The sequence below is a fragment of the Helianthus annuus genome, chromosome 13, assembly GCF_002127325.2.
Source record: "Helianthus annuus cultivar XRQ/B chromosome 13, HanXRQr2.0-SUNRISE, whole genome shotgun sequence".
NCBI lineage: Eukaryota > Viridiplantae > Streptophyta > Magnoliopsida > Asterales > Asteraceae > Helianthus > Helianthus annuus.
The window spans coordinates 51,706,558-51,729,069 of record NC_035445.2 but is presented as its reverse complement, the minus strand read 5'-3'; the positions used below and the strand labels follow the sequence as shown (position 1 = coordinate 51,729,069).

At 36.1% G+C, this 22,512-nt stretch overlaps 2 protein-coding genes across 2 annotated transcripts; both read left to right on the top strand.

Moving 5' to 3' along the window:
* Positions 1 to 4,080: 4,080 nt before the first annotated feature.
* Positions 4,081 to 5,447, top strand: LOC110902648 (5'-adenylylsulfate reductase-like 4). The gene is made up of 2 exons (XM_022149143.2): positions 4,081 to 4,302; positions 4,596 to 5,447. Exons 1-2 carry the CDS (start codon positions 4,120 to 4,122, stop codon positions 4,800 to 4,802), a joined length of 390 nt encoding a protein of 129 aa, XP_022004835.1. The 5' UTR covers positions 4,081 to 4,119; the 3' UTR covers positions 4,803 to 5,447.
* A 1,592-nt stretch (positions 5,448 to 7,039) lies between these two features.
* Positions 7,040 to 9,523, top strand: LOC110897852 (glutathione S-transferase T1). Its single transcript, XM_022144581.2, has 7 exons — positions 7,040 to 7,239; positions 8,144 to 8,217; positions 8,431 to 8,491; positions 8,565 to 8,618; positions 8,700 to 8,779; positions 8,884 to 9,086; positions 9,171 to 9,523. The coding sequence occupies exons 1-7, from the start codon at positions 7,175 to 7,177 to the stop codon at positions 9,360 to 9,362; spliced, it is 729 nt and encodes a 242-aa protein (XP_022000273.1). The 5' UTR covers positions 7,040 to 7,174; the 3' UTR covers positions 9,363 to 9,523.
* Positions 9,524 to 22,512: the final 12,989 nt, after the last annotated feature.

The following is a 22,512-nucleotide window of genomic DNA, read 5'->3' as shown; positions in this document are numbered from 1 at the left end:
AAATATATCTACAAAAAGTTGGCGAGTATACAAGTTTGATACATAGCATAACATAGAATAAAATTGTTTAACGTGCTCGTATCCAACATGAACAACAATATGCAAGTTACTAGTACGCTGAGATTGTGTAACAATATGTTCAAACCCAAGAATCCAATGCGTTAAAATAGCCTATCCCAAAGTATCGCGGGAGGTAACATGTTTAACTTAACAATACCCCAAGTCTCGTGGGCGGTGCATTACTCCTATAGCGCTATAATTTTTAAGGTGGGCTAGCAAAGTTAATGAGTATATATCAACACAAATAGTTTTAAGGTAGCATACGAGATTAACAAGCATCAAATTGTTCAAAGTTTCACTCCCAATAGTCTAGCGGGAGATTAACATATTTCAATATGGATAGAGTGTGATTCATATAGTTTCAAGTGTTTTCGTGTTTTACATAGAATACATGTTGCATCCAAAAGTGTTTAAAAGTAAAATGGGTTCGAGTATACTCACAAAATTGCATATGCTTTCCGATTTATCCAACGTGACGAGGTTGTTGATACTAAGAAGTTGAATGTGTTCGATTTGGAGTTTAAGAGGATGTTTACGTTTAGGGTTTACGGATTTAAAGTTTAAAGACATGAAAATAGGCATACAAAAATAATCATCCATCACATATGATGTTTAGATGATATACTTACTAACTTGACAATGTCCACTTGTTCATCATCAAGAGTTCGGTTTGTTTGAATGTTATATAGGTATTACATAGAGTATACTACATCATATATGTCAAGCATGAGGTAGAAGATTAAAGTCTTCATTTAGGCACCTCTGTGTATCATGGAATTCATACATGAGGTAGGAAGAACAGAGCTTCCATTTAGGTACCTCTATTGTTCACCACTACACTTGTTGTTATAAACAACAAGGAGGGTCATGAACTTACAAGAAATAATGAAACCCAACAACTAATCTATGAGAAAACATCAAGAAGTGAGTGGATTTTTATGAAAGATAGCCCAAGCTAGTCTAACAATCACACATTCATCAAGCTTCAAGCTTGAACACTTATTGTGGGTAAAACCCTAACTAAAGCAGAATGTTTGTGAGGATTTAACCTCTGATTTAACATTTCCCAGCCTTGTTTTTAAGCCCAACTAATCATTCGGTTGATTATGAGCATTAGGACATAGGTTTGAGATGAGTTAGACTCAAGTTCAACTAAGATTAACAATGTTTTAGATGAAAACAGAAAAGTTAGTCAACTTTGGAGCCTTTTTGGTGACGTGCCAGGGCCTGGTTTTCCATGGAAAACCAATGGAAACGTAGCTAAGGTCAATCCAAAGAATTGGAAAAAAAATCGAGTGAATCAGCCAAGAAATGAAGAAGTTATGCCCTCTTGAAGAACTTGCTACACTTCTGTCCGAATTTTGATTTTTAGCAGCTTTTGAGATGGATTTGAGTGTGATTTTGTGGGTATGTAAAGTGTATGAAGCTTGGAAGAGGTGTGGTATTTATGGGGAAGTGATTAGGTTAGGTAGTGGTTGTGTAATTAATGTTAAAACATGATTTAAACCCAAAAAGAACACAAAAATCGCGCTAAAACGCGTGCTGAAAGGGGTCTGGTCGCTGATCAGACCATTTAATGAATGTATTAATGATATTCGCGGCTGGATTTGTTCAATGTGAAGTCCCTGGTTGAGTGGTTGAGCGTGTGTGTGTTGAGGTGGGTGACCCGGCTTCTAGTCCTGGCATGCCCCCTTTTTATTGATTTGATTTTTAATAGTTTCCAAGTATGCACATTCAGTCCCTGAGGTTTAGTTTAGTGAATTTGCACAAACAACCCTTGACTTTAGTTATCCAAGTTATATTATTTTTTTAAAAAAGAAAACTAACTTTATAGTTTAAACTAACAAAGTTAGTTTACTAACTTTAATATCAAACGAGACTAACTAGATATTATAAAAATAAACTTTTTAAATAACAAAATTAATTAATTTAATTATTTTAATTAACTTAAATAATTTGAATAATGACCATATTTATAACGAATAAAAAAAATCTTTAAACGTTTATTCGTTTCACGAAGCTTCCGAATCTCATTATTTTAGATTAACGAGTATCAAGTGTCAATAAAGAATCAAGAATCCTTGAATAATATTTCGTTCAAACGAGAATTTAATTATCAGTTGCACATAAGACTAACGTGAATACACGAACATGATTAAAATAACTTCATTTCCATTATGATCAATAGTCTCGAATTACAAAAGAAACGAAAGTAGATTACAAAGGGAGTATAAGTGTCTAAATATGGAAAGTACAACATGGCTTGCTAAAATAAGAAAGTGCGAAAATGCGGAGCGTTACAATAGTAATGGATTGGGTACGGCTAATCCCGCACCTATACCTATTTGTAAGATCTTGTCTCATACCCGACCCATTACGCGTCAGGTATTTATCCGTCGGGTATCAGGCATACTTGCGATTATCAGATGTACTTGTTAGTGTCTAAAAAAATATTGCTTTGGATTTTCATGTATATATATTCTTTACTTTTCTTTATAATTTTATCCTTTTAAAATCTATATAATTAATAATATACATATCATTATCACCATAAAAATATTTGAAATATTAAAAAATATAGATATATTATAATATTAGTATAAAGTTATCCTATAAAGTCTCCTAAATCCAGAAAGAGTACAAAGACACAATGAATTGCAAAATATAACACAATGCCGAGAAACATAACACAATGTCGAGGTTAAAAGACAAAATGAGTCACAAAAAAAAAAAAAAAAAAACAAAATGACGCAAATAAAAAAGACACAATTCTAAATAATAAGACACAACGATCTTAACAAAAATTCTAAAATGTACAAGCTAAAAATCTAACAACGAAAAACTAAAATCTCATATCGTAGAGTTCGACGAACGGTTCCGATGCCGCTTGAATAAGTTAAATCGGAGTCTGTTATATATTTTCTACGACTTCTTATTTTTAGGAGATTATGTATTTAAACCTTACCCTATAATATGTAATTTTGTATTTCATACTATGTAAATATAAATGATGTCATCAAAATATATATTACAAAAGAAAATTTTATTATTCAAACACTGAAGCTACTAGAATGAACTATTACTAAACAATACTTAAGGGAAAAATAAAAATAAAAGTTAAAGCTTTTTCGGGTATATAATTCAGATAAATGGGTAAATAGTTTTAGGTAATCGAACAGGGTATCAACTAATCACATACCCACAAAATACTTTTTTTAAATCCCATGCCTGCCAGGTATCATGTTTATCGGTCCTAGATGATTCAGTGTTAAGTATATTCGTAAGGCTTTAGTTTTTTCTCCATTCCTAAATCTCAAAATGTCAGTATACATAGGGGCTGTTTGGCAATATCTGAATGGTTAAGTGTTGAACCAGTAACAGGTCTGAACCATTAAGTGTTGAACCAGTTAGATGTTTGAACCATTAAGAGCCTGTATAATGCTTAACCGTTCAAAGGCAAATATCTGACCAATTCAGATTAGAGGTCTTAACCATCCAGACTATGTATAAATCTTAACCATTCAGAGGCAAATGTCCGAACCATTCAGACATCTGCTCGTGAAACAAACAGTCTGAACAATTAAGTGTTGAATCAGTAAGAGGTCTGAACCATTAAGAGCCTCATTAAGAGGCAAACAAACAGCCCCATAATGTTTAGAAAAGAGTTAAATGCTTGGTTGGTCCCTGTGGTTTGCAAAAATTTCATACTTGGTCCTAGTGGTTTACTAATTACACGCGTGGTCCCAAAAGTTGTCAAAAATGAACTCGGTTGGTCCCCTGACCTAACCTCTGTTAAATTTCTCAGTTAAGTTGATGTTAAATGACCAAATTGCCCTCAACAAATTATTCTTTATTATCTTTCTCCTCTGGAATCTCAAATGTAGAAAAAACCCCTCAATTGATTTTGATTCATTCTACTCATCATCACAACCCATTTCCACTTTTTTCTTTCCATTTTCAACATTCACCAATTCATTTCACTTTCACACATTCATTCAGCTTCAATTGAAGCTTCTTTGTTTACAATTAGACATTCCTCGATAGATATCATCGAAAGCCATGGGGATTTCGCCATTTGGGTTCGTTTTATTGGCAATTTTTGTTACGCTAACATACGCAGATGACACCCCTAGGGTTTCTAATTCTGTTTGTCCTCTTAAATCGATCAAAGATTCAATCTTTGCTTCTCTGTCTCCGGTTTGTCCTATGAATTCGATTGATTATTCTTTCGGTGTTATTGAGGTATCATACAGCTCCTTTTCTCTTTAATTTGTATAATGAGATTGGTTTTTTTTATTGTTGTATGTTAGAATCATACAGTCAAACATTTTTGTTTGCAAGATCGATTTTTTTAGCTTCAAGGCATTTGATTATAGTCAAACAAGTTGCTATTAAGTCAAAAGCAACATTGTGAATGATAATGAGCTTTTAGTTATTTTAGTAGTTGTTTGTAAATAATTATGATACTTATAACTAGTCAAAGATGATTGTATAAACGTTGGGTTTTGGTTACTAACTCCTCTTTGCAATTTTAGGGAGATGAGATGTCGTTGCAAAAGGCGTTAAATATGGTTAACGGGAATGCTGAAAGTTATGCTGTGTTCCTATTTTATGCATCTTGGTGCCCCTTTTCCGTAACGTTTAGACCAACTTTATCGGCTATGGCATCCTTGTATCTCCGGCAACTTCGTTTTTCAGATCTGAACCATCTCATGCTTCGATTGAACATATGGCAGTTATGATTAAAGACCTAATCCTTGCCGGCTTCATTTTTCAGATTTGAGCTCGACCCTATGCCATAAATCTGATGTAACCATCGGACAACAATGGCTTCCTTTTTTAAATTAGATCGACACAAATGGATCAGAGGGGGAATGGGGGTGTTTGGTGGTGGTGGGTGTTCGGTGCTGGAGAGGAGACAGTGGTGGTGGGTGTTCAGTGCCGGTGGTTGTTCGGCGGTGCAGGAGGGATGTTGGTGGTGGGTGTTCAATGGTGGTGATGGTGTTGGTCTTGGGTAGAAGAAGAAGAAAGGTGGAGAGAGAATTATGATTTTAATTGTTGAGGGCAATTTGGTCATTTAACATCAACTTAACTGAGAAATTTAACAGAGGTTAGGTCAGGGGACCAACCGAGTTCATTTTTGACAACTTTTGGGACCACACGTGTAATTAGTAAACCACTAGGACCAAGTATGAAATTTTTGCAAACCACAGGGACCAACCAAGCATTTAACTCTTTAGAAAAAGTAAACTTGACTACGTACACAACTAAACAAGAAATAAAAAAAGTTTGAAAGTTTTGTGTGAAGTATATTATTATAGGTTTAAAATCAAATAAAAAGGTTTTTAAAAATAAACCCACTACAAAAAAAAAAAAAAAAAAAAAAACCTAAACACTCATCACCATCCAAAAACCTAAACCTCCACCCCATCACTCACCCAAAAAAATATTATTATTATTTTTAGGTTTTTGGGAGGTGGAGATTAGGTTTTTTTAGGTTTTTAGGGGGTGGGGGGTTAGTTTTTTTTAAGAATTTTTTGGGGGTGGGGGGTTAGGTTTTTTGAGACACCTCACAGTTTGTTTTTTTTTTTTTCCGGGGGGTGGGGGGGGTGTGGGAGGTTTAGGTTTTTGGGTGGTGGTGGGGTGGGGGTGGGTGTTTAGGTTTGAGTGGTGGTGTAGTGGGTTTAGGTTTTTTGGGTGGTGGTGGGGTGGGGGTGGGGGTTTAGGTTTTGAGTGGTGGTGTAGTGAGTTTAGGTTTTAGGTTCTTAAGTAGGTGGGAGCGGTACATTATAATACCGTGATACACAAAAATAACGCGTGGATTCCCACCGCCACTCCAAGTTCAACACGTGATACTTCAACGTACTCCCAATTCCGTGATTTTTTTCACGGCGTTATTTTGTTAGTTGTGAGGGTAGTTGTTGGTTGGGGGGAAATTGTTGGGTGTGGTGGTGAGTGATGACCACCGCCACTAAAAAAAGGTTGTGAATGATGGAAAAATGGTTGCTGACATGGCGGAACATGATTGGATATTATGAGTGATGAAATTCTATCACTAGTGACCACCCCTACTCCCCTTAGACACTTGTCACTCTACAATATCTTTTTACATTTCTTATTTTAAGAGACTTTGTATAATAACTTAGGGTGTAGGGAGTGGGGGGCGACAAACCCACTTCCCCGATTCGGTGACTAGTGGCAAACGAATGCCAAAGAATTTTACCGATCAAACCTTCACCAATTCGGTGAGTGGTTGCCGACGCGGGGAAGGAGGAAGGAGAGAGAGAGAGGGTAGTGTGGTGTGGGGTCCATTTCAATCTCAACCAATCACACATTTTTCCTTTTTTTTTAAAGTTTACTACTTTACCAAATGTCTAAATCATTGCCAACACTTTTCACCAAAGTTTAAACACTTTTCACTGATTGACGTGGCGCACTCTGATTGGTTGATTTTTTAGTTTGTCACTCTCAAATGTTTAACCACTCCTTAGAGCATTCACATCCAAAGAACTAAATTGTGAGTGTGGAGTTTTTAAAATATAAAGAGTATAAAAAATGGTTGTGAGTGGAGGAGAGATAAAATGTTACTGTTCATCTGTATATTTGGGGGGACACTGTTCACCCACTATAATTTTTTAATATATATTGAAAGTGGTTGTGGGTGAATGAGAGAGAAAAATGTAATGATAAAGGTATAAAAATATTATTTATTTGAAAAGAAGAGAGAAAAAATATTTGTTTTTAGTGGAAATATATTAATATAAGAGTTGTTTTTTAGTGGAATGTATGTATAATTTTAGGGGTCTGGATGTGAATGCTCTTACACCCTTAACCCTATTATTATATAGGCAACTGTCTTAACCAAACCGCTTGCCTTGGCTTGGCTGTCCAACCAACCCAATAGACCAGTCTAATATTTTTTGTATTTATTATTATTATTTTTTATAATAAAAATCTATTGAATCTCATAAGTTGCATCAGCCGTTATGTAATTGGCTGAAAAGAAGTCAAAAGATAATGCGGTGAGCTTCATTTTGTTTTTCGGTGTATCCACCTCAAAGCCCTTGTCTCTAATAATATTACACAACCCACAAAAAAAACCTTCAAGCAGGTGATGGCGTTGAAAGTATATGTTGATCGGATGTCCCAACCGTCTCGTGCAGTTCTCATCTTCTGCAAGTAAGTTACCTATCTTTACTGATGATTCACTACATCTATTGAATTAGCAGGTTAATTGTTCAGTAAATTGAGTTGGGGTTTCTGTATTCTTACTTCAGTTTTAGTAAATTCATGTGTATGCACTTGTTGGTTGATCGTTGCAAGGTAGGGATGGGATTGGTACCATACCCGTACCCATACCCGTAACGGTACCCAAAAATACCGGTATCGAATTTGAACAAAACTGTGTACCAAATACCGTATCAAATATATTGGTACGGTAGTGGTATTTCGGTACGGTACCCACTTTGGTACTATTTTGTTTTCATTTAGTTTTTGAGCACCCATACGGGTACTAAATAGGTAAAATTGACATAATTACCAATATAGTACGGGTACCAAACAGGTAAAATTGGTACGAGTACTAATACGATATAAACACCATATAGGTAAAATCAATACGAGTAGTATAAATATTATAATACGAAATAAAACATAATATAAAAAAAAACTTTTAAAGGTATATATAAAATTCAGTACAAGTACTTGTACCCGTACCAATACCGAAAGTACCGAATACCAAAATCAATAAAACTAGGTACCGATACATGTATCAAATACCTAAAATCGGTACAGGCATTGGTATTTGGGGAAAAAAGCCCATCCCTGTTGCAAGGTATGAGTGTTGTCCCATATTGGTTGTGGGGTTTATACCCTCACCCACTGTACTAGTCTTTGGGGATGAGTTCTCGTGTTTTGGGTTGTAGCACGGATTCAGTTAGGTTTATTGTTCAATTGATTCTTAATCTTATTATTAGCTTGTTAGGTACTGTTTCTGTGTTTCTTTGTTTATCTGCAAGTAGATTTGTAGCTCATACTTGTCTGATTTTTGTTTCTTTATGGCTTTTTTGTATGTCATTTGAAGAATAAATGGGATAGATTTCGAGGAAATCCGAGTAGATATCTTGACAAATAAGCAATTCTCCCCTGAATATAAAGGTTTTTTTTACCCCTATCTTCATTAATTTTGTGTTGAATTTTGCTCATTTTGGTTGTCACAATTTATTTTTTACACACACCTATCATTGTTATTGAGTTATTGCTTCATATCTAACATCATATTATTTTGATTACACATGTTTCACGTGGCTGAAAAGTGTAAAAGGATAATCATTAACATATAAGTATGTTCACTAATCTTGTTATATGTAGCAATAAATCCCATGCGTCAAGTTCCCGCAATAGTTGATGGCCGATTTAAGCTCTTTGAGAGGTTCTTTTTCTCTTTCTTTTTTAAAATCACTCATCGTTCTTTACATGAAGTAAAAATATGATCTGATCTGCAGTCATGCAATTCTTATCTACTTATGCTGTGCATTTCCGGGAGTGGCTAGTCACTGGTGAGTCGGCTTTCTTCTTTTCTCCATATCATCATACAAGTTCTTTACTACATAACATAAATAATCTTTTTATATTCGTAGGTATCCCGGTGATCTATTCAAAAGATCTAAGATTCACTCTGTTTTAGACTGGCATCATTCCAATTTACGCCGTGGAACAGGTAACAGCTATATTAAAAAAAATTCCTTATCTTATTGTGAAATTTTGTTTGATATTTTCCGAATGATTTTATCATACACTCGGTTTTATACTTGTTACTTTCAGTTGGACTTGTTTTCAACACCATCATTGGACCACTAAATGGACTCCCTTCAAACGCACAAGCAGCCAAGGAAGGTGAGAAGCTACTCGTGAGATCGTTAGCGAAACTAGAAGATTTTTGGCTAAAAGATGGGCGGTTTTTGACTGGAAGCCTTCAGCCATCAATAGCGGATATCAGCTTAGTATGTGAAATCATGCAACTTGAGGTAATAATATTAATATTAGGTTCTCTCATTTCTTTATCTTTTTGGTAAATTCTGCATTAAAACACAAAATTTTATGTGTTTCAGCTCTTGAGTGAGAAGGATCGTGATCGGATATTAAGCCCTTATAAGAAAGTTGTTCAGTGGATTGAAGACACAAAGAAGGCAACGGCACCTCATTTTGATGAAGTTCACGGGATTCTCTTTAAAGCCCAGAAAAAATTTCGAGAGCGGATGGCAACAGAATCTGTTAAAAATGAAGTGAAGTCGAAGATGTGAGATCACTTGCTAAGTTTCATATCGTCTTTACTTAAAAGATTAAGTTCAGTTGATCACAGCCTGTATGATATGTCTCAAGTCTATATTTACAATATACCGTTTCAGGATTATGTAATCGTCGTTTTGACTAATAAATTGGATTTCATCCATTATCCTTCTTACTTAAACATAAACATAAACAGTTATGATTCTATGATAACTGCACAGGTTGACAATAGGACCAATGAAAGTAAATGATGCATGTAAGATTACTTGGCTGCTTGCTTGGACTTCTATCTGATCTTGCATCTAGCCCTACACGGCAATGTTTTAAAAACCGGTTTATACCAGCCGGTTGAACCAGTTAAACCGGATGTCGGAAGCTTAGCCGGCACGAATCATACCGGTAAACTGAGAGAACGGTAAGGAAGTTGTAGCGCCGGTAAATTGGGTTATACCGGTTTAAACCGGTATACTAGTACCGGGTGAAAGGTTAAAATTTGGAGTTTTAATCTTTTATGGGGTTAATTAGTCAACCTGGTTGAACCGCCTGGTACAACCCGGTTTAACCAGTTGAACCATTTCTGAACCTAACCCGGTACAATTTAAAAACCGGTTTTTAAAACATTGCTACACGTAACACGGAGATCGGCTTCTATGAGGAAAGATTACTTTGGTTGTCAATTAAACATACTCTGTGTTTACTCCTGACCAATTAATTCACTGCCAGTTCATATGAGGAAAGATCACTTTGGGTGTCAATTGAACATACTATATGTCGACTACTGCTAACCAATTAGTTGACATTTCAGTTTTATGCATATGTATATGAGTTTGTTTAAAGCTTAAACTTACTTATCAATGTGATAATAAACGTCAAATTATAATAATCTTTCTATACTAATAAATAAAAATCTTTTTAGGACACATGTCATTTCCTGGTGCTTTCTCACCTTATTTTCTTATTTATTTCTCATATTAAATAATAATAATAATAATAATAATAATAATAATAATTTAAACAAAATATTAGGGGTTGTTTGTTTACCTCTTAATGATTCAGACCTCTTACTGGTTCAACACTTAATGGTTCAGACTATTTGTTTCGCAAGCAAATGTCTAAATGGTTCAGACATTTGCCTCTGAATGTTTAAACACTATACTGAGTCTGAATGGTTAAGCACTATACTGAGTCTGAATGGGTAAGACCTCTAATCTGAATTGGTCAGACATTTGCCCCGGAACGGTTAAGAATTATACTGGCTCTTAATTGTTCGGACCTCTTACTGGTTCAGCACTTAGGGGCTGTTTGTTTACCTCTTGATGAGGCTCTTAATGGTTCAAATGGTTCAGACCTCTTACTGGTTTCACACTTAATGGTTCAGACTGTTTGTTTCACGAGCAAATGTCTGAATGGTTCAGACATTTGCCTCTGAATGGTTAAGCTATATACAGAGTCTGAATGGTTAAGACCTCTAATCTGAATTGGTCAGACATTTGCCTCTGAACGGTTAAGCATTATACAGGCTCTTAATGGTTCAGACATCTTACTGGTTTATCACTTAATGGTTCAGACCTCTTACTGGTTCAACACTTAACCATTCAGATGTTGCCAAACAGCCTATTAACGGTTCAGACCTCTTACTGGTTGAGCACTTAACCATTCAGATGTTGCCAAACAACCCCTTAGATAAGAATAAATATTTGGTTTTCTAAAAACAATTTAAAAAAAATAGATAAGGATTAACGTTTGTTTATTATGATCATATTAAATAATAATAATAACAACAATAATAATAATTTTAAACAAAATGTTAGATAAGAATAAATATTTGTTTTTCTACAAATAAATGAAAATCTGTTAAGGAAACATGTCACTCCCTGGTGCTTTCTCACCTTATTTTCTTATTTATCTCTCATATTAAATAATAATAATTTCAAACAAAATATTAGATAAGAATAAATATTTGTTTTTCTATAAATAATTTAAATAAAATTAGATAGGGATAAACGTTTTTTTATTATGGTCATGTTAAATAATAATAATTTAAAAAAATAGATAAGAATAACCTTATTTATCTCTCATATTAAATAATAATAATAATAATAATAATAATTTTAAACAAAATATTAGATAAGAATAACTATTAGTTTTTCTATAAATAATTTTAAACAAAAATTTAGATAAGGATAAACGTTTGTTTTTATTATAAACGTATTAAATAATAATAATAATAATTTTAAACAAAAAATAGATAAGAATATAAACGTTTATTTTTGTTATGTTCATATTAAATAATAATAATTATAAACAAAAAAATAGATTAGAATAACCTTATTTTCTTATTTATCCCTCATATTAATATATAAAAACGTGAGGATTGATCTTTACTTTTTTGTACCGTAAACTCTCTTGAATACAAATTTGAGACGGATGTTTTATGAATGAAATAAACAAATAATCATAAAGATGCATATAAATAACTTAAATAATTGCATCTCATAATTTGAATGTATCATAAAGCGGGATTCAACCCCGTGTAATACATGTGTTTTCCAACCTAATAATAAGAGAAAAATGCCTGGATAGTTCCTGTGTTTTATCCATTTTTCACCTTTAATCCCTAACTTTCTAAAATTACAGCTATAGTCCTCAACTTTTGCAATTTTGTTCTCGGATAGTCCCTGGCACAGATGTGGGTTAGTTTTTTATGTTAAGTAGATGTGAAATGATCAAAATACCCCTACTGTTAAATTAATACCTAAAAATTAAAAAGAAATATAATTAATATTAAATAATTTATGTGGGACCCACTACCAACCCCACCCACCTCATCTTCCCCACTCTTTCACCACCACCTCCACCTTTCCCCACCACCAACATCGCGGTTTCTTTCTCTTGTCGAACATGAATTGCAACTAAATGAAAGATGAGTTTTTTCCCAAAGTAGTGTTGATGGATAAAATATTTACCAAAATAGTGTTCATTGAAAACTATTTACCAAAATAGAGTTTCTATTTAATTTTTTATTTGCATTTTGTTTTTAACCTACATATTAAACTTCTTTTTACATATATCTTGTCAAGTAAACGATTCCCTTTTTTAAATATATCTTTTCTTTTATATTTTTTCTCCCTCAATACGCTTTTTTTGTTTATCTGATTTATAGTTTTTTTTACCAATAATTCTTTTCTTTTGTTATTTTCTCAATCAACAATAGCTCTCTACGTGAATCGAACAACCCATAAACCATTTGATGAATTTTCATTTACATTCCATTCATTTAATAAATGAACGAAAATGAACACATTTTATTCACTTAATTAAACGAACGAACGTGAACACGTATTTTGTGTGTTCCATTACGTTCGTAATTTACGTTCATTTGAATTCGTCTGTGTTCATTCCATTAAGGAAATCAATATAAAATGAATGATTAGGTACAAATTTCCATTTAACCGGTCATCATACATTTTATTTCTCCCATTCTATTTATTTTTTTCTCTCATTTTAATTTCATTTAATTCTGGGCATGTGATCATACTTTTTTTTACAGATCATGGACAGGAAAATTAAATATGCATGTTGATCTTATTTGTTACTTATAATAAATTTTTCATAAGAGTGACCAAAATCAATTAAGCCAAATCAAATTTTCAAAAAAAGAAACATATGTAAACATGAATATATATTATCGTTTGTTGTGATACTTTTAAAAACCCAAACCCTTTGTGTTAAGTATTGTTTGTTGGCTAAACATCAGTGTATGGTTATACATTAGCAAACATTTGGATTAGTTCTCAAGGATTTGTTAAAGGTGAAGAGAAACAAGATATCTTGTTTTATCAAAGAAAAACAATACTTAATCGATTGATTAAAAACAATAGATAGCTTTATATAAGAATAAATATATTGACATTTAGTTGATTGAATAAGGATAATACAAAAGAAGGCTAATATGTTGGTTTAAGAAGAGAATGCAAATAAAATTAAATAAAAAACACTATTTTGGTAAATAATTTTCAAGAAACACTATTTTGGTAAATATTTTCTTCACCAGCACTAGTTTGGTTAAAAACTGAATGAAAGATTCTGCCTTTTTTGGGATTATCGATTCATGAATTGCAATTATTAGCACCTGAGTTTCTTTTTCTTGTGGAACATGAATTGCAAATAAATGAAAGATTCTGCCTTTTTTGGGATTATCGATTTATGAATTGCAGTTATTATTCTGGCCATCATCAAACCTGCAACAACTTGTCATCATCAAACTTGCAACCTACAAAAATAATCCGGTTGCCATCCGCCGTCACATCGTTTTTCCGTTCATGGACAGTCATCGCAATGTCTCCGGCAATCAGTATCAGAAGTGGCGGTAACAGTGATGATGGAAGGGTGGAATGAGGCTGGTGGTGCCGGAATGATGGCGGTGAACGGGGCTGCTACCACTAGATAAGACGGATGAAACAATACAAGATAAGTAAATATGAAATGGAAAGATTCTGCCTTTTTTTGTCAAAACTATATGCTATATCATTTAATTAAAGAGGAATATGTAACCTTTATTTTTCAAAAGTCAAACCCATGTTCCACAAGAAAAAGAAACCAATGTTGTTGGTGGTGGAGGTTGGTGGTGGTGAAAGGTGGAGATGGTGGTGGTGGTGAAGAGTGGGAAGATAAGGTGGGTGGGGTTGGTGGTGGGTTCACATAAATTATTTGATATTAATTATATTTTTTTAAACTTTTTAGGTATTAATTTAACAGTATGGGTAATTTTGTAATTTCACATCCACTTAACACCAAAAACTAACCCTCATCCGTGTCAGGGACTATTCGGGAACGAAATTGCAAAAGTTGGAGACTATAGCTTTAATTTTAGAAAGTTATGGACTAAAGGTGAAAAAATGGACAAACCACAGGGACTAACCGAGCATTTTTCTCTAATAATAATAAATAAAAAACAAAGTAAAATGTTATAATAAGTAATCAGTACATTAAAGTTCATTTTTAAAAGATAAATCTTGACGATTGTATGTGTTAACAAATGACATTATATTTTATTCAACACGTGCAATATACGAGTTTTTTAAAGATATATCTTTTTTTATTATTTATTATATATAATATCATTTATGCAAAATATAAAAAAAAAACAAAGTAAAATGTTATAATAAGTAAATAGTACATCAATGTTCATTTTTAAAAGATAAATCTTGACGACTATCTGTGTTAACATATGACATTATATTTTATTCAACACGTACAATATACAAGTTTTTTTAAAGATATATATCTTTTTTATTAATTATTATATAAAATTACATTTTTGCATCCTGTGTAATATACGGGGTTCTAACCTAGTTAGGGATGATAAAAAAATTCCTGAGCCAGATTAGAATACATGAAATCCGAGACATTTTGGACTGGTTTTCAGGTATGAGAAAGGGAACAAATATTTCCTTGACATGAGATTAGGTGATAGCCGACATGATTAGCCAAAGCTACATACATTTTTATTTTTATTTTGTTTCTTTTAAAACTTGTTTAGTAATGCTTCCAACAATTTTGTTTTAAAAACATATATGTGGGAATGCCTGGTATCTAACGGGTAAGCTGACAAATACCAACAGGCATTGGGCCAGGTATGGACATGATTTTACAGTTAGGTATTTGAGAATGGGATTACATACCTAACTCACTGCCATCCCCAATAATAACTAGTCGGTTACGAATGCGCGTTGTGGTGGATAAGTTTTAAACATCATAACTTGGATTAAAAAAAACACGTAACCACAGTAAACATAACGTTTTGTCCAAATGAATGTTAAACGAACACAAAACTATATTGTACTAAACATAGATAACAACTAGTAAATTTTCCAGCGCGTTGCTGCAATGCCGAAACCTTAAGTAACTCGAATTTGTATCATCTAATGAAAACACAATATATTTGAACCGACTCGTTTCCGAACAAAATTTACGTTAAAATATAGACCAACTGAAAATGTTTATAAAATAAGTAAAAGGGGAATTGGCATGTAATAATCTCATGTAGACCTTATTGGCCATTAATAATCACACCTCAAAATATTCCCCCCACCAGTCCCACATTTCACCTATTTTTCCTACAATGGTCTCCCGTTAAAAAAACTTAACGGAGTTAAACTTTTTTTTCCAAATTACAAACAGATTTTTTAGGGATTTTGATCAGAACGATGATACGAGTCCGTTGATGTAAAACTTACTTCGAAATGGTGCTCCAAGTGACTTGATTTTGGTTAATTGGAAATTTAAACACCCGAATTGAAGCGTCGTTTTCATCGTTTGGGGCACCGTTTCGAGGCAAGTTTTACATCAATGGACTCGTATCGTTGTTCTCATCAAAAGCCCTAAAAATCTGTTTATAATTTGGAAAAAAGCTTAACTCCGTTAAGTTTTTTTTAACGAGGGACCATTATAGGAAAAAAATAGGTGAAATGTGGGACTGGTGGGGGGAATATTCTGAGGTGGGATTATTAATGGCCAATAAGGTATAGGTGAGATTATTACAGGCCAATTTCCCTAAGGAAAAAACCACATTATATTTGACTCGACTTATTTTTTTTGAAAGAAACATACGTCGAAAAAAAAAAACCAACTTGAATTTATACTAACACCTTGATGTGCTGAATATGGTTTATAAAAACTAACCTAATCTAGACATTCTAGTTATAACCTAGACTTTCCTAATGCCATACCACAAGACAGGTAAGTTTACCTATCGAGAGTAGTAAAGCCTAATGAAGTCTGGATATCGAACCCACGAGATACTAGTGACCCTAACTATACTCTGACTCAACTAATTACTTAACTGGTTTATTGATTTGAGTTTTAATTAATTAACCTACGAAATTAACTAAGAGATTAACTAAATTACTAAAACTACCAAGACACAAGCTGAAGACTAATAGGGCGAAATCGAGGATGAGAAAGTGCTAGCCAGGTTTGGAATCCTATTCGTGACTCTCGGTTTTCTCTTACAACTATGATAGAACTAGGTCCTAATGATAAGGCACTCTAAGACTAAAGATAAGCTGAATCTCCTCCCGGTCTCATTAACTTCTCTTAAGGATCCTAAAGTTTAAATAACACTCACTGGTATGGGTTGGTTCTCCTCTCGGTCTTTCCAACAATACTAAAGTACCCAAAGACTAGATCTCATCCCTGTCTCACTAATCACAATACACCCTAGAGTGTACTGGGTAATCTAAAAACACTTGAGAAGACTTAGGAAAACAAATAATACTAGGGACTTAGATAGATCTTTCCCCGGTCTCATTACACCTAAATACCTAGCACCAAAGACAATCCTAACTATCTATCTCCTTCCGGTATCAAGAATATGTAGATTACTAAACTCCTCTGAATTATCAAACAATATTCCTATGGAATTCTAGCAAGGAAAACCATCAACTAGTTACAAACACCTCCTGATCTCATTGCACCTAAATACCTAGCACCAAAGACAATCCTAACTATCTCCTTCCGGTATCAAGAATGTGTAGATTTCTAAACTCCTTTGAATTATTAAACAATGTTCCTATGGAATTCTAGCTAGGAAACCCATCAACTAGTTACAAACACATAGTAGGTAACCTGTCACACCCCAACCGACGGCGGAATCATCGGGGCGCGACATTAGGCGAATCAGATTGCTCAAGAGAATCCATGCGACAGTATTTAATGCGTTCATTACCCCATACTAACAAACAATACAATCACATAAGGTATCACAGATTTCTTGTCCTCTCGAACAATACAAATCCTACAACATAGATTTTAGGTGAGTTTCTAGACTTCCTAGCTTGATTTGATGTAGACTGCGGTTCAACCTACAACATACGTTAAAACAACGTCAATACAAAAGTATTGGCGAGTATACAAGTTTTGATAGTGTAGCGTAAATAGATAAAAACGCTGTGAATTACTAAATACATAAACGAGATACCTCAACATATATGCAAATAAGACAGATACTGCCAGCTAAGTCACTCGAGCTGTGATTGCGATTGCTATTCATCCTAACTAGACCCCGTCGGGTGCTATAGTACTATACTAGTTATGGCGGGACCTTGCGAGTATAAGTCCTAACACATATGTAACTAGCATCACGTATAAATATGCATAACAGTTATTCGCAAGTGATAAACAGTTTGATTGAATAGGTCGTTTGATAAGTTTGATTTGTTGGGAATGTATGTTACACCCAAAATGCGATAAAAAGGGTTCGAGTATACTCACACTCGATGCTCAGCAAGCAATACGGCTTGGTTGGATTGCGTCTGAGATTAGCCTGATTACTGATTGATAGCGTAAGCGTTGCATAGTGCGTTAATCGGTGTAAAGTGTCAAAGGATCGGACAGTACTCCGATCGGATGGCAATCCGATCAGGTGGCCGATCGATCAGGTGATAATCCGCTCGGACGGTCATCCGGTCGGGTGACCTTTTGAGTGGATTGTTACCTCCTTTGGGAAGGATGTGTTTGTGTTGATGGTTGCCTTTTGAAGTTTTCATTGCAGCGTTTTGAAAACAGAAGTATCTCATCCTTTCAGGTCGGTCGATCGAACGGCTGTTCGATCGGGTGCTAACCCGATTGGTGGACACTTTAGTGAAAACAAGTTCACAACAGTTTGTCACTCAATCGGAGTGTAGTCCGATCGGGTGACAATCCGTTTGTAGTGAATACATTGAAAATTGTTTAAGTGTTGAAGTCTAAACACCACATGGTCGGGTGGGAGTCCGATCGGGTGGCAATCCGATCGGACGGCAATCTGTTCAATGTTCAACTCCAAATTGTTGAAACTAAGTCAAGTGTGGGACCCAAGGTGCAATCCGATCGGATGGTGGTCCGATCGGATGACTGTCCTGGTCGTTCGGATGACGGCCTGTCCGATCGGATGACTGTCCTGTCCGATCGGATGACTGTCCGATCGGACGGTAGTCGGTCCAAACGATCTAGTCGTCCTTGGCACTTGATTAGTTTGAAGGTTTTTGGCGGTTTTGATCGAGACAGTGTTGTGACGTGCTAAACAACAGAAACCCCATCTCGAACCAAGGGACCCGATCGGACAGGAATCACCCAAATCTGACCGGTTTACTGGTTTATGACTGTCGTTCTTGGTTAACCCGAAATCGGTCGTCTCTTTGTTAGAAACCAGATCTTGAACCAACACGACACTAAGAATGAGTAGAAGGTCGATACGAGCTCCGATTCTATCGATCTTGAGTGCATCGAGTGTAAAAGAGTTGAAAGAAAGTTGGAAAACCATCTTTCAATCCTTTTAACCGTGAATGGGTGTTGATCTATGCGAAAACATTGTTTTATCTTGTGGAAATCCTTCATATCTGAGTTGATCTTGGTGGAATGAGGCCAAAGCTTGAAGTTCATAAGAACTCCATGATGACATCATCCTAGAACACCCCAAATCCACTGATTTCACGGTTAAAATTAAGATTCGAAGGTGAAAAAGATGAATAAGTGTGCGTAGATCATAGAAGTACAAGATTTAGGTTGAAGACTTACAAGAATCGCGAGAAATCAAGAGGGAATAGCCCTAAAGCGTGCTGGTCGAGTGAGAGCTGTCACATCATTGTTCAAGTGATGTGACAAGTGCTATTTATAGGTGAAGTGGAGAGGAGGTGGTGCAGTGCATCGGATAAGATGGCTGTCCGATCGAGTGACACCTCGATCAGGTGGCAATCCGATCGGACGGCAATCCGATCGGATGGTCCTCTGATCGAGCGGTCAGTCGATCGGTGGCATCCGGCAAGTTGTATTTCGGCATTTCGTTTCGGTCGTTAAGTTTTGCGATAGTTTTGGTTACACATTTTCATATATTTATTATAATTAGTCATGTTGGGTCGTATATACATATCCATATTTCAAATCCTGCGATAATCGAGTTACGCGTGCCTGAGAGTGCGTTTTTGAGTATTGAGTTGCACTGCGACACATCACGGCTATCAAGGAGGGTAGAATTGGTCCTCACTTGACATCTTCGTGGTTGTCAGCAAGTACAATGTGATGTGATAGCGATAAAGTATGCGAAATATGCGAAAATACTACGATTTAGCGATATATGCGATATGGCTACATTATGATCCGAATCTCTAGTGCTAGGCGTAACGAGTATAACGAGTAGTAACAACGCATGAACGTGCGGGTTGTTACAGTCTCCCCTACTTTAGGAAATTTCGTCCCGAAATTAATCCACAAGAAGGGTTGCGAGAGTTGATGCGAGCGAGTAAGCGATAAAAGCGACGAGGTAGCGAGCGATCGATAGAGAATTAACGCGTGAGAGTATTGCGAAGACTAAACGAGAGCGATGAGTTAAAGCAATTCGTATGATCAAAGGCGAGATAACACACACAAGAATGCGATTCCAAAGCGTTTTAAATTTTCAAAAAGTTGAGTAATTAGAAAAACTTGTTTATGAAAATATTGTCACGGTGCGGCGTTAACTGTATTGATGACCATACTAGCGCTATGAGAAGGGTTTTGGTTAGGTTACTGAAAGATTTTAAAGTGATTAAAACTCGTTTTACGAAATTTTCTCGTCACGCGGCAGTAACTTGAGTCGATTGTCACTCCAACTTTATAAGATAATCTTGTTTTGTACAAAGGTTTTGATCAAATTTTAGATAAAGTTTTGTAAGAAAAGACAAATTTAAAATTTGTGTAAATAAAACCTTTTAAGTACAAGCGAAAAGCGATGAGCGATAGCGACAACCGTCGGGCGATAGGCGACGATCGATGCGTTGCAGGCGATGGGAATATGCGATTTGATTAGATCAAGCGACACCACAATTTTAACTAACATCAGCCCACATGGCCTTTTTCCACGAAAGTCTGCTGATACGGCTAAAACACCACCATGTCTTAGCCCTATTAGTTTCGTCTCGTGAAGCGAGGTCATGTGTGCTAACATTACGCAGATAAGACAAATAACACAAATAGCGATAAGCGATGAGAACATCGAAGCGACGAGATAGATGCGAGAAGCGTTAAGGCGAAGAGCGACGAGCGATGAGCGGTACTCGTCAAGCGATCCACGATACGCGATTCACAGCAAGCGATACACAGTAAGCGGTAATCGATAGAGCGATGCACACAAAATATGCGATTAAGCGAAGACACACCATAGGTGATTGCGATCCATATAATAAGCGATTGAGATTGTGAACACACAATAAGCGATAACGCGAGACACATAATAAACGATTTGCGATTTGCGAGATAGATTCTAGCGATAATGCGATTGCGAGCGTGTTGACTTACGAAAAGTCTTGCGATCACACGCTTGAGTTGCGATTGAGATTGTTACGCCTTGCGATGTAGTATAGTGTGTCGAAAATAACCACAATAGTATAATAGGTCTACGTTCCAACTCCACATGGCACTTTCTTCACAAAACTTCGGTTAGCATGGCGAAACACCATCATGTTTCAACCATACGCCTCTGTTCCGTGAATAGGTGTCACACTTTGTCAGACATAGTCAAGACGCTTATATATAGGAACTACTAGCAACGTATCCACCACACTTAACCATGCCCTGAACGTTAAGGCATTATTGAAACTCACTACGATCTCCGTGCACTAACCAAAATAATCCCGTGTGCACCCGTGATTAATTTGATTCTTGCACGTTTATCGTACCTTATCTTAAGAACGCATAGTAAGGGTAAAATACATTATATAGTACATAGTGCTAGCATATAGATTGCGCGCGAGTATGAGGGAGAAATAGAATCCACATGCGTCGAGAGATAGAATAGGTTCCACACATAAAAGAAATTGACGGCGATAACTCATGTTATTACAACAACATTAGAAGCAAAATAAAGTTGTTGTGGGGACTTTTGCGGAGACTGCGGTTGTTGCTGAAAATCCTCAAGGCTGCGGTCCTGTGCGACAGTGCTGCGTAAGATGACCATACCAGTTGCAATTCGCGCAATAGAGACAATTAGCTTCTGGCGGGTGATAATACGTACATGTGTAACACAGGGGATGAGTTCCGTTGTAGGCACGTTTCAAGTGAACTGGAGCTGCTTGGAGAGGTTCTGGTTGTGACAGTCCAGTTGTTGAAGAGTCTGGGCTCATGGTCTTTCGTTTACGGCTGGGCTGAGCTTCCTGAGATAATGTAGTGTCGTCGGCGGATTCTTCTGATGATTTGCTGGAGGCATCGTCGGAGGAATCTTCAGAAGAATCGTCGGTAGAATCGTTGGAAGAATCGTCGGATGAATCGATGACGATTGCTTGGTGAGCCTGCTTGACAGGATTCTTGGAGAAGAATCCGTCCAAGACTCGTTTGTCGTTGATTTCTGCGGCCAAGCGATAGGTTTCTTCGATGGTAGCAGGTCTTGAAGCTTCGACAAAATCGCCCACACATTCAGGCAAGCCGCGAATGTACTTGGGCAGATTATGCTAAGCTGTTTGAACCTTGCGGTGTAGCCAGCATTGTCACCTTCGACTTGCTTGATTTCCCAAAATTCGTCTTCTAGCTTCTGGACTTCGTGGGGCGGGCAATACTCTTTCTTCATGAGTTCTTTTAGCTCATCCCAGGAGAGGGCATAAGCTGCGGAGATCCCACGTTTGTTACGTTCGGCTGTCCACCAGTCGAGTGCTTGCGATTGAAATACCCCGGTAGCGCAAGTAGTACGGAAACTATCGGGACACCCACTCTGACGAAGGGTAACTTCGATAGAATCGAACCACTAGAGCAGTTGGGACACACCTCCTTCACCCGTGAACTCCATTGGGTCACAGGCTTTGAAGTGTTTGTAGAGGAAAGCAGATTGCGGTGCTTCCATCTTAGAGTCTTCCGAGGTTCGAGAGTTGCTGAGAGAGTGCACTTGAGCGACAATCAGAGGAATGACCTTGGCCACTTCCTTGGCCACACGCGAGGCAAACCTTTTCTCGGCGCTTCGTTTGGCACTTCTCCTAGCTGTTTGTCTCGAGGTAGAGTCGTTGGAAGGCATCTAGACAGAGAAAGTTTTGGAGTGAGATTCGATCATAATGATTTTTGGGTTTTGCGATGCGATTGAGCGCGTTCAAAACTTGATGCGGTAGTATAATGGTAATGCGAAATCACATAGGAACCACATAGGAGACACTAAATTCCTAAGTT

What these genes read in the sequence shown, in the direction of transcription:
- LOC110902648 (XM_022149143.2), top strand. Translation starts at nt 4,120, where the DNA reads ATGGGGATTTCGCCATTTGGGTTCGTTTTATTGGCAATTTTTGTTACG. An exon ending in ATTCTTTCGGTGTTATTGAG is followed by an intron (nt 4,303 to 4,595) that starts GTATCATACAGC and finishes TTGCAATTTTAG; the next exon opens with GGAGATGAGATGTCGTTGCA.
- LOC110897852 (XM_022144581.2), top strand. Translation starts at nt 7,175, where the DNA reads ATGGCGTTGAAAGTATATGTTGATCGGATGTCCCAACCGTCTCGTGCA. An exon ending in GCAGTTCTCATCTTCTGCAA is followed by an intron (nt 7,240 to 8,143) that starts GTAAGTTACCTA and finishes TGTCATTTGAAG; the next exon opens with AATAAATGGGATAGATTTCG. An exon ending in CGATTTAAGCTCTTTGAGAG is followed by an intron (nt 8,492 to 8,564) that starts GTTCTTTTTCTC and finishes TCTGATCTGCAG; the next exon opens with TCATGCAATTCTTATCTACT.